This window comes from Cryptotermes secundus, unplaced genomic scaffold (assembly GCF_002891405.2).
Source record: "Cryptotermes secundus unplaced genomic scaffold, Csec_1.0 scaffold821, whole genome shotgun sequence".
In the NCBI taxonomy this organism is placed as follows: domain Eukaryota; kingdom Metazoa; phylum Arthropoda; class Insecta; order Blattodea; family Kalotermitidae; genus Cryptotermes; species Cryptotermes secundus.
In genome coordinates this window covers 234,189-247,491 of record NW_019734976.1, presented here as the reverse complement: position 1 = coordinate 247,491, position 13,303 = coordinate 234,189, and the positions used below count along the sequence as shown (strand labels likewise).

At 40.9% G+C, this 13,303-nt stretch overlaps 1 protein-coding gene across 1 annotated transcript in view; it reads right to left on the bottom strand.

The window, feature by feature from the left end:
- Window positions 1–13,303, bottom strand: part of LOC111869153 (protein unc-80 homolog) — a gene marked incomplete in the record, with an annotated part of 381,072 nt that overhangs the window by 176,245 nt on the left and 191,524 nt on the right. The window contains 3 exon segments of the mRNA XM_033753297.1: window positions 306–477; window positions 3,750–3,838; window positions 12,400–12,666. Of these exon segments, the coding sequence (XP_033609188.1) occupies window positions 306–477; window positions 3,750–3,838; window positions 12,400–12,666 (528 nt within the window).

Sequence of the window (13,303 nt, the reverse complement as noted above, 5' to 3'; positions counted from 1 at the left end):
GCGCCCCTGCTCCGAGGCGTTACAGTACCGATATCATCAATAAATTTAAAATATATATATATATATATATTTCATGACTTTTGGGACACACCTTGTATTACCAAAGAATTATCCCTCATTGCTCAGAAACCTCTATACACAGAGAAAATTTTGAATCCGTATCAAGTTAAATACTTGTACATTAACATTTACACACAGATTCTGAAGTAAGGTTTCCATCAGTTCAGTGTGTGGATATTTTACTTTATGCAATTCGATATTTTTAAGCTTACATGTAGTTAATATGAAATAAATAACTAACTTACAATCACAATCAACAATCTCCTTTGGCTCCTTTCCACTGCGTCTGAGTTTAAGACTTCGTCTTTTAAATGAGCCAGTTGTAGCTCCTGCTGTTCCTCTCCTTAGAAGGAAGGGGCGCCCAGAAGGAGGCGGTCGACGACCCTTCTTCTCATCCACAGTTTGAGTCTCCTCACCCTCAAATGAAACATATTTATAATTGTGACAGGAATATCAGGAGCACATGATTGAACATGAATCTGAATTATTCTCAATACACTCCATCTATTCAAAAGCTTCATTTTTATTGGCTAATGAATCAGACTTCCAAAATTATTTTCTTAGTGGATGTTTGCATTACTTTGAGGGTGTTTCTGAAATGTAAAGTCTCACATACAGGCTTATTTTGTCAACTCTCCCCACAGAGTATTTTCTTTCTTCTCCCCCATGTGCATCAACTTTTTAATCAAAATACCAGGAAGTAAAACATTTGTGTCATTTTCTACTGCCCACTGACAGCCATAAATGTTCAAAACAACAACAAAGAAATGATATGAAAAGAACATTAAAATAACCATTAGAATGAGTTCCATGTAGAACTCACAAAGCCTACAATAACCTTCACTAACTTGAAAACCTTGAAAATTTTATGCTGTTGTCAAATTCAGATAATATAACTTCATAATCCAACAGTGAAACTCAACTGACCTCATGGGGTACCGTGCAGAACTCGTGTCACCATCAGATTAAATCCTGGGACAGTAAAATTTTTATTGCTTGCAACTGCAAATATGTTATAAATTACTATCATTTTTTGGCTGATGCTGTCCTATTTTTATAAGCACTTACTATTCAAGTACAGATTTTGTCTGAGTGAAATTTATCAAACATAACCTCAATATGTTGCACCACAACCAAATCTGTAATTCTTGAGTTATAAAAAAGTGTTTTGTGTATACTGTGTATGTATATTTAAAATCTATCTCCATACCAAATATCACATGCCTAACTCAAACCATTCATTAGCTGTTGCCATCAAACCAAAAGCTAAGAACAGATTTCATGCCTCTGCTATTTTATTGGTACGGGGGGGGGCTCACGTTAGTGTAGTTCTTAGAGGCAATAAGCTACAATCCAGAAGGTCGTGGGTTCGATTCCCGATGAGGTCAACGGATTTTGCAGTTGACCTAATCCTTCCAGCCACACCATGGCCCTGGGGTCGACTCGGCCTCTTAACACTTTGCGCAACGGCGATTTAAATATTTAAATCGCCCTGGGGACCGGCATTTTTATCCCTACTACCCTAACTTGTGCACTGTTCACTTTAAAAATTAATATAAAATCTCCTAATTAATTTTATGAACTAAAATTTTTGGAGAACACTTACCAGTGCTCCTAGAAGTGCTTGAAAGTGTGATATTTCTCAAAACATTCCCCTTTGTGAAGTGGCATTACACACTTGCAAATGTAGACAGTCATAGTCATTTTTTTGTGAACTGCACAAACATGGCATTGCCTAGAAGGATCCTTCCCCTTGGAATGTTCACTCTTCACAATTTTCACGAGGATATGTTTCCGCATATCACCCGAGAGTTGCCCAGGGGTGTCCACATGAGGCCTGCATGGGGTGGGAGTAGACGGGCCCGGTTGCACTAAGACTGTGTCTGCCGCCGGTTCTGCCACCACCATGTGGTCTGTAGCCCAGGCTTTTGCCACATTCAGCAGAAATGCCTTGTATTCATTTCTGAATGAGGGTTTAGATTTTTGAAAACCAAAAATGAATTGAAAATGGCAAAATTTATAAGCCACAAAGCAACTTTCTTTGTCCACTTTACTCTTTTCCGAGGAAGAGAATAATAGGCCAAGTACTGATCGGCTCTATCAACTCCCTTCATGAACATATTATACTCGGAAATACAAACAGGCTTCTTTACCTGTCCATGTCTCCTTTGAACATCAACCATGCTCGAATTGTGAATTGTGGAAATCATATTCACAACACGAGTATCCATCCAGGACTGAAGAAGAATATCCACCTTCCTCCTGAATGTGGTGAAATTTCAGGGATTTACATTCCTCTTTCAGATCTGGAGGAAGGCCTCTGTTCACCCTAATTGTTCCACAAACACGTACTTTTCTCAAAAGTAGGTGTTCTGCAGTTGTCACACTGTTATAATAATTGTCTTGATAGACATGGTAACTTTGATCAAGACAGGGTTCCAAAATGGAAAGAATAATTTCTTGTAATTTCTTCCCTTCACCAGAATAAAATTCTAGATTTCCAATATAGCCTGAAGTGCTTTCAGTAACTACACGAACAAGTAGACCATACTTTGTAAGTTTCCCAGGATTATATGTTTGTATATTGCACTACTCACTGACAGCTTGCTACGTACAGCTTGAAGAAATGAAGGTATTTATTTTCCTTTGTAGGGGCATACAGTTACAGCGAGGTCATGTAACTGATTAGTCAGCAAACATTCCAGAGGCTTATCACGAAGCTGCAGGCAGCTACGTGCAAGCTGGGTGGCGTTAGAGCAATGTATAGTGTGTTGCAACTTATCGTGTTCTAAAAACGTACTAATATGCGACCAGTCCGCCACATTTAAAAGCGAAACACGTATTACTGCATGCGCAGTCCACCAAGTGTTAACACAAATGAGTACCAGGAATCTTCCTGGGGGGTAAAGGGCAGCCGGTGTTGGAAGGCTGATAACCTCATCACCATCTGCATTTTTTTTATTGCTAGTGGGGTGGGACCAAGTCCCTTGTACTGCAGTCACTTCTGGCCTATTGTTCCAGCCTCAGATGTTAGGTGAGGTTGACTGTACTCAGAGAAAACCTGCGCCAGCGCCACTTTGTCCACCACAAATCCCACTTGACCATACCCAGGATCAAACCCGAGCCATCACGGTGGGAAGCCAGCGACTAACCGCTTGAGCTATGATGCATCACCATCTGTACGCCAACTGTCTAGGAAATGTGAGAGCCTCGATGTCTGACAACGGTAGGGGTCTCCAAGGCCTGGTATTTAAGGATGTACAAATTATCGGCACTAATTTTTCGTGAACATCAACTGCACTGGAATGGCCTACAACAGCATAATGCACATATGTTCCATGAAAATCATTCTGTGGGTTCAAAAGTTGAAATGGAGGGAGACATATTAAGTTAAGAGACAGAAACATATACACATATATATCATGGTTATCTTTCCTGAAGGAAGATGAGTGGGCTAGAATTACTAACTTCATGCATGGAACTATACCAACACTTCCCCATATGTCTTCATGTGGTGATGCTTAATTATACACAGGAATAATTTTTCCTTTATCCACTGACATTTACAAGCATACTGTTATATAATCATAGTGCCACTGTACGGTATTTTTTTTAATATAACAAATCAGCAGAACAACTTAATATAATTTAATCTTTATTTCATTACGAAGATGAAAGACTTGTCTCACCTGCACAGTCACAGTAGTATTACTGCTGCCCTCTGATTCATTGTCTGGTTCATGGAGGACAAAGCTAATCTTTCTCTCACACTGAAGAACTGAAATGAAGATCAGAATATAATACTAATAACTATTTAAAATTAACGAGGGATTCAAAACGGTATAAATTAATCATACTCAGTTTAATTATCTTTAATTCTTTGAGTCCCAGCAGGATTGTACATTAAACACTGCATGGTTTAATCCAAACCCTAGAATCTTGGTACTTCATTCAGTCATTTTATCATCATGTATAGACTGCAGAATTTATATGCTGATTACAGATGATTGAGTTGTATTTCAAGAAAAATCACTGAAGTTACGAGGAAGAAATCTACACATGATGGGATTACATGAAACAGATTGTATAGGAAACAAATAAGAAATCTTAATGACATTTGAGTATGGCGAAATACAAAAGCTACACTGACCATGTATAATGAATGTGTAAAATTAAAATGGCTAAAACAGTTTTTAATTGCAGAGTGACATAGAGAAATATTCAGTCCCAGTTCATAAAATGTAAGAATGGATTTCTTGAGTGAAATTAGAGGCATGTATAAAAATTAGAATACTGTCATGAGAGCTATACATGGGGTGGGAAGGGCAGCTGCATTGCCTAGCCTGGCTTTGCCTCTTCAATCAAAAAATGGAGACTACAGCACTTCTACATTGCTCCAGAAAAATCTGATGCCAGTGGTCACTCAAAAAGAGCATGAGTAGCTGCAAAGCCTCAGTAGAGGACAGTTCACTTTAGTGCCACAAACAGGAAACTGAACATACAGCAGCTTCAAAGAGAAGTTGGTTTAGTTCAGTGCAAAGAGAAAGAGACATGAAGTAATGAATGGTATCAGTTATTAGTAGGTCAGTGCAGTCTGAAAGTCAGTGAATTCGAGTATCAAGTCAACTGTCAGTTCAGTTCATGATCGGAAAAAAAGAAGAAGGAAAGGGGAAGTGCAGTGACCAGCAGTGGCATTACAGTGAAACAACTTGTACAAAGAACTAACATCACGATCATAAGCAGATACTTACAGTGAGACAACAGTTGTCCAAAACAAAAGTGAACGTTTGAACTGGTGTCAGTAGTCAGATCAAGGATGAATCTGGCATTACAAGCATTATAAGCACCATCCAAAAATAACTCAAAAAAACATGTGCCTGACAAGAACTCAAGAACACCAGCCAAAAGGAATTGCAACATGTGATATGAGCAATTAAGGATGACAGGAGTAAATTAGAGTGAACAATACGACTTGCACTGGGGACACAGCTGAAAGGCCACTTGGCATTGGCTACATAGCAGGAAATAATGAAATAATATTCATGAGATGTTCAGCAGTAGGCCTAGGGATGAAAGGATGAGTCGTAAAATCCGCTCGACGCAACATAGAAGTGACATGTACCAATGCAGAAGAGCTAAGAAAGATGCAAGAGCAACTACATGTGACAGAAGCAACTTGAAGTGATAAGGCAACATCCTAGGGGACACACCATAGAACTTTGAGATGCTGTTGGCCCCAGCAGAAGCCTGAACTAGATGCAGAGGCGGAGACAACGCAGGAGGCAACACCATCATCGTGAAGCCTCCTAAGCTATCTGGATCAACATCTTGGAGAGCATTCACTGCCAGCTCCAGCCAGTAGTTGATTACATCAGTTGGGCAGGCTGAGAGAAGGCAACACACCTACTCACAATTCTCCCGGAGCCACTTTCTGACATTCTACACAGTGTCATAGCCAGAGCTACATAAGAGGACATGCCATGGCTCTGAAGGGAAACTACAGTCACCAACAGATGGTGGCAGCCTTCCAGTCAACTAAAAGCTAGAACCCAAATGAGCGACAATACTCTATGATAACATGCCGCAGCTATATAGCAGTTGGCCTACGGGGCACTTATTTGATTACACGTTGATTTCATACAAACATAGGCAGCCTTTGAGTTCACTGATGGGCAAAAGACCATGGAGTGAAGCATCATCTCACGGGCAGCAAGAGGTCACTGAACAGATTCTTCAACCAGCCCTACAGCTAGAGACTGTGAATTCAGCAACCAGCCAACCAGCAAGGCTGTGGGAGACAAGGGCAGAAGCCTCAATGGGAACATGAATGCATATACTCAAGAGCTCCTGGATGCAATGAAAAGAATGTTAGCACTGCAGGTATGTTTTACACAACAGAAAATTCTCGAAAAACATGACACAAGTACTGTCTGAGAAGAGGCTGAACAGAACTCGGGTAAAAATTAAGAGCCAGCTTATAGAGGGGGATACTGGTGTCATCACACTCGTCCCCTTTATCCACATTTACCATACTAGCTGAACCATGACAACAGCCTAATTGCTAAGGACTAGATGGGAGACAAGTTATACCTTGAGACTATTGACACCTAGGCATCTGTGAGTATCACAGCAGGACCATCCATGGTCCATTGCAAAATATCAGACAAATTTATTCCAGGACTCATGTCCTGTGTGCCTACACACAGCTGTGTGCTAACTGTGCTCCAACAAATGTCTTTATGGCATGCCAGATTTCTACCATGACATTAATCCACGATGAGGTGATAAAGATGTGAGAGGGTAGTGATGCACAGCTGGAAGGTCCCTTGGAGATGAACTGTCTAGTAGAAATCATGTTCAAAACATCTTAAAAAAGGATTTACAGAACCAGGAGGTTGGTTCAAGCTCGACGAGATATACAAGTCAGAACTTACTCGGTCTTGGCTGAAGGCAACAACCTGGTTTGTGATCCAGTGACTTGTTCTTTTGGTTTCTTGGGGTGGGTTGAGACTGAGTGTAATTGGTACATCAATGACATATGACAGATGTGGAGCAGTCAGTGCAATTAGAATCTGCAGGAGAAACTGAAGTACTTGGAGAAAACCTGGCCCAGTGCCAAGTCCACCCCAAATACCACATGACATGACCTGGGATCGAACCTGGACCGCTCTGGTTGGAAGCCGACCAGTAACCGCCTGAGCCTTGGCATGGCCAAACCAGTGACTCAGTTGGCATCAGATGATTATTAGGAATTACAAACTCCAGGGATTCCACGGATCAGTGAACAGCTGTTATCGGTGATGTCCACCTGCAATCCAAACAACCATGCCGGACAAACCTGATAGTTGTGAAAGTTAATGCTTCATTTCCTGGACCTTGCTGTACCAAAGAACAATGGATATGGGAGATCTGACTGAGTTCACTCAGCACCAGCGATGGCAGTCCGATCCATCAACTCCATGTAAGCTCTCTTAAACCAGGCAAGCTGAGGCAGAGTATGCTGTAGGATATGAAAGGATGATGGGTATTTGAGTAGCCGGATAATCTTTGGTTTTAACACATTATGGTTGTCAAGAAGATGACCAGAGACCTTCGTCTCTGTATGGACTAAAGGCTGTTATAAAGAACGAATGTTCCATGTTACCCTGAATGGACAACATCCTGGATACTTTTGCTGTTTCCAAGTGGCTGTCCACCCATAATTTGAAGAGTGGTTATTGGCAGCTTGTCCTGTACCCTAGTAAAAAGTAGAAACAGCTGTCTCTATGAGATATTGTCTAGGAATTTAAATGTTATGCTCACTGGCCTTTGCAAAAGTCCAGTAATGTTGACATACTTTTGGAACCTGTCTCTGGGCCTTACTTACGAAGCCTGTTGGTGCATCTGGATAATGTGATCATTTTTGGTCCTGAAGTGCAAATTTTTTCAGACAAAAGTGCCATACCTGGTGGATATGGCACTTCCAGAAGGATTGACTATGGACCCAGAGAAGCTGGAGACTCCATGTGAGAAGGCACAACAGAGAGACAAATCTGTTGGTAATTGAGATAATCTGCCACCAGAAGAACACAGCTGGATTCATGGACATTGTCAAGCCCCTGACATAGCTCACAGAAGAAAAGCGATCCTTTTGTGATTTTCCAAAGCAGAAGATTCATTCCAGACCATGAAGAACTTGTGTATGCAGCCATCCTAGGATACTTGGGAATGGTAATGATTTAATCGTTGAAACAGATGCGAAGAACAAGGCGATTGGAGAAGTGCTGTCACAAGTGCAGGAGTTCAGCAGCGCATGGTATCTTATAGTAGAGCCTTAGCCAAGGCTGACAGGTACTGCTGTGTAAATCCCACAGGATTTACTGCCTACTATGAAGAGAGGAACACTTCCACAAATACTTCTATGACACAATTTTCACTTGCATACTGATCACGGTGGCCATACCTGGTGCCCTAGTTTTGAGACACTGGAAGGACAGATGGTCCATATGATCAAACATCTGCAAAAGCACAAATACTGTCAATGGCACAACTACACCATGTATGCTGTCCTGAAAAGACTGCCCAGAGACATGCGCTCACCACAAAAATGTCGATCAGAAGTGCAGAGGTATCTGTCACCACTGCTGCTGGGTAGAATCATGAGCACTGAACAGGGGCCAACTTGATAACATTGAAGTGGAGGAAATTATGTGATTTCTCAGTTTGTTTTCCTCAGTACTTACCTCATTTCTTTAATTAGTGAACTTAAGCTACATTGTAAGATTTGAGGCTTTCACGGCGGTGACTATGAAGAAAGCAGTCTTCTGGGATTTGGCACCATGTATATGTGGTGTTAACCGATGTTTCAGAGGAACGTATCGCCTCCATCTTCAGGGTAGAAGAAAAAATATATAAGAAATCTGCAAGCAAAGAGACCGTGAGAACCGGTAAAAGCAGTTCTCACAGTCTCTTTGCTTGCAGATTTCTTATATATTTTTTCTTCTACCCTGAAGATGGAGGCGATACGTTCCTCCGAAACGTCAGTTAACACCACATATACACGGTGCCAAATCCCAGAAGACTGCTTTCTTAAGCTACATTCTTGAATTCCTCTTGCAGTTTGCCCAGCACTTACCATATTTCTGGAAAAGCTCAGTGCACATGCAAGAGCCGAGGCACACTGCTTTCTGTAAGGTGTGAGAAGAGGGAGGGGTTGTCTGGGAACTCTGACAGGCATGCACATGCTGCCATGTGACCTGCCTCCCTTGCCCCCTGCACTCAGTCCTCACGGCCATATGACAGGAAATAATCCCCCAGTACATTCAGCTTTGACTTACGGAATAGAATACATGGATGGACTAAGGGCTGACTTATACATCTACTGACTCCTGTTTACAGCATTAGGTTTTCATTTTCCAGAAGCAATCCTGCATAATGCATGGATGAGCTGACTGGCTTATAAAGCTTATTCTCAATATAGATATACGTGTTATTTTCCTTACCATAAGTAAACACAGATACAATGTATTTACCTTTTGCTTACAAAACAGTTCCATATAAAGCACGGCTGGACCAGAGATAAGTTTACAGAAGTACAGGATGATTCTAAATTGTTGCCGAGGTTTCCATGGCCTGTAATTTTCAAACAAAAAATAACAAAACAAAGCTGCTTATGGAATATGAAAGTGTAACTCAGAAAGTTTTATTAGCTATAGAACCAATACTGCAGAACGCTAAACAACTTCAACATGTGCACCTTTCCTGGCAGGTAAGATTTACAAAGTGGTATTCAGTTTCCCTCCAAGTGTTCTCTAGCATTTGTGGTACAATAGCAGCCTCCGTAGTCTAGGGGTAATGTTCCCACCTCATGACTCAAGGTATGCAGGTTCAAACCCGGCAGAGGTCATGGAATTTTTAAGGGCAGAAAAATTCAGGGAACAAGTCCTCCGGGAGGGACTTCAAGCCGTGGGTCCTGTGTCGTAGATTTACGGCACGTAAAAGATCCTCATGTCTCTAGGAGACCTCTGAGCAAAATTAGGTAAAATGTTTCCCGCCCAAGTAGTTTCCAATGCCGCTGGTAGATGGGGGAAGTATCGGGTACCATTGCCCGTAGAGGGGCCAAACTTGCTGGGTGAACGGGACTGTTAGCACACACCAGTATCAGAAGGGTATGGCGACTGGTAGAATATCAAATGGGGATGTACAATAGTTCAACAACTGGTCGCGGTGCATGGGGAAACCCACCCCCTCCAATAATGAATGAATGAATGAATGAATTTGTGGTACAATTGTTTTAATCGCAGCAATGATTCTGAGCTTCAGTTCATCGAGGGAGGTCACTTGGGTCTTGTAATCAATGTCCTTAACGTATTCCCACAGGAATAAATCAAGCGGCATAACATGGGGTGAGCACGGAGGCCATAGAATTGGTCCATCACACCCAAACCATCGCCCAGGAAAATGCATGACAAGAAATTCTCAGAACACCACATTTGGCTGATAATCTTCCAACAGGGGTATACCTAACTGCAAAGAAGCTCATCTAGTTGATTTTTTGTGGGCTTTGACAAAATGCTTCCTAAATTCATTCAACATCTTCGTGTGAAGTGCTTGGTCTCCCCGCTCCTTTTTGGCGGAGAACACTACCAGTCTCTTGAAACTGCTTTAACCAATGTCAGATAGCACTGTCTGAAGGTGGACCTTTTCTGTATTGAGTTCTGTAATGATGTTGTGTTTTGATAACAGACTTTGTTTAAAAAATCCAAAGCACACTTACTGCTTTCTCTTGAACAGTCGCCATTTTGAGGCATGACATCAAATTTTTTCCCAGATATCAATGCAGCAAGTATATCATTGATAAATAAAACTTTCTGTGTTACATTTACATATTCTATAAGCAGTTTTATTTTGTTGTTCCTTGTTTGAAAATTATAGGCCATGAAATCCCCAACAATAATTTAGAATATAATTGTATTCTGTAACCTCAGTATAATATCAAGTATTCATTTTTCAGAAATAGTCTATCATATTACAGGTTCCTTTCCCTAGAAACCTCTGGCACAATAATTGCCATATGCAAAGAGAGTTCATTCAGACAAAAGGCATATATGCTACTTGTGACAGCATGGCTGCAGTTCACTGCATTGCCATAGAGGATATTGTGCTGGGGGTTTCCATGCTTGTGGAGTTGACTTTCTCTATTCAGACAGAACTTCATCATTGAGTACTGTCAAAAAGGTGACACAAACTTACCATGTTTTGTAAACTTCTACAACTGGTCCTTCTGCTTTTAGGTATGCCTTGCAGCATGAAGGCAAGTCGTCACACATTCTGAAGTTCTGAGGTGACTTATTCTCAACACATTTAAACACCCCATGACTACTTTTACATTGTGTAATGGCACTTGTTGAATGGCATGAGGATTCTCTTCACTTTAAATTCAAATGCTCTGCATAATAACTCTCAATAGATACTCAGGGTAAAGAAGGACAGGGAGTAACAGCATGAACAAAACATATGGTATACTTCATCTGCGATCACTTTCCAAATATAACAATGAGTCAGTCATGCAATCAACAAGTGTAGTGTTACAAATCAGTGTACCATGACTGAAATAACAGCATAAGAAAATTCCGCATGCTCAGATATTTTCACCTGGATGTCTGAATTTTCTTACTGATACACTGGGGTAACATAATTCAACAGTTGGTGTTCATAGTCAAATCCTTCATAAGAGAGCTAGAAAGAGCATTCAGAAATACATCTGTAAACACCTGAACGGATGATTTGTGTATCTGGAAGCGTGTCAAGATCTGGTGAAATGCCGGTGGTTTGTGACAAAAAGAAATGAGAAGAATATTCCAAGTTTAAGGTGTTCAGGTTCCCTTGGTACCAGAAACTGGGGTTGTGTAGGGGTTTGCATTCACAGCCACAAGTCTAATTAATAACAGTGGCAACAGGTAATGTAATGAGATCATGCAGCAAGAATTAATTTCTGTAACTGGCCGCTATGGCATGCGCCATTATAGGGTGAAAAAAGGGTAAAGTNCACATATACACGGCGCCAAAGCCCAGAAGACTGCTTTCTTCATGGTAAAGGTTTCCTTTTGCTTAACTAATTAAGCACCAAGTTATGAGGGCATATGGGGGAGTGGTTGTATAGTCCACATTTCTTGACCTTGGCACTAGCTGGAGGGGAATGGTCAGCTTCATAACCCAATTGCTCTGCCCCAGGGAAAGAGCCCCCTCTACCCACTGGACAGGCTGGGTGGGACCGGTCTGGATGACATGGAGAAGCTTCTTGATCCTACCTGGACTTCAACTCTGACCCTTCTTGTCATCCAACCCATAGCAACTCACTATACCGACTGTGCTATCCCTGGTCTCCATTATACAGTGTAAAGGAGTGAACTGGTGTAGTATAAGTACACAGCTAACTGATTCACTTTAGAACTTCACTGTGTTGCAGAATGTGTTTCCATATTGTGATAGATACATGCTTGAAGAGAGAACAGGGCCAATTCTAGCACTTCCTATAAAGCAAGTTTATGTCTGCTTTTTGCAGTGCTCAGTGATCAAGTTTTGTTTAAGTAGGGAGACTCAGGTCTCCAAAGGAGGGGACATGAATGCACTCTTCCTTCTGTGGTCAGGCAGTAGATCACCATTGCAGTATAACAAACAGCACAGTCTTTCTTTTTTCATCTGAATGCCCTGTCTGAACACAATTCACATATCTGCAGCATAGTTTGTAATTCTGCAAATGATAATTTTTACTAATATTTCACACTCCTCATTTATACTAATGCAGTATCAGCACCATAAACTGACTGCTAGACACACCTAATTTCCTGTGAGATATACCTGCATCTCTGTCTCCTGCAATTGACTGCAGGCTCTGTGCAGAAGTCTGAGAATGACCCATAGAAGAAAGAGCCATGCTCCATCGACGATTCGCTTCACGACTATATATGCGTTCCCACGGAGGTGGCCGTTCTTTGGCAGATGATCTGGATGATTTTGGCAGAGTTTGATATGTCTCACGAAGAAACGCTGTTATTTCCAATAATAGGATGCAGGCCAACAGTCTGAGTGCAATGGGGCACTCCAGTCCATAGAGGTTAACACTGGCTGTGAAGACAAGTATCAGTTAAATTCTCTAATTTTGACCTACCAAAGTTATTCAATAAAATATACTGTTACTACAAATATTAAGCACATGAAATTTTATATGTATTTATTGTACAGTTTCACACAATAAAATTAGACCATCTAGACATGAAATTTGTGAAATGATATTAATCCAAATATTTATTGCAATTTTGCTAATTTGATCCTTTTTATACCACCCTCACTACAGGTGCTGCTGGACATAAATCAGGCCCTCAATATAATCAGGGTGCTGGAGGACAGCTTAAGTGCCAGTGTTATAAGCTACCAACAATAAATGTGAAATTGACGCTTCTCTTATTTTGGAATCCCTGTTATTACGTATATAGCATTTAGGTATTGATTAATATAGGTGCATGAAATTTGAGGCATACTTCAGACTTACATTTCACCAGTGCTACTTTCATAGATTATTCAATATTATTCCTACATGTGTCTCCTTAAAAAAATATTCTCATATTAACCCTTTGACGTGGTCATTTAAATTCCGCGGCCGCGGCTCCTGCGGTAATATATTCAGCCGGCCATTTAAATTTTGCTCGAAAATTATTTATTCATCATTGTTCTTAAATTCTATGAGATAGGAACATGAAACTTT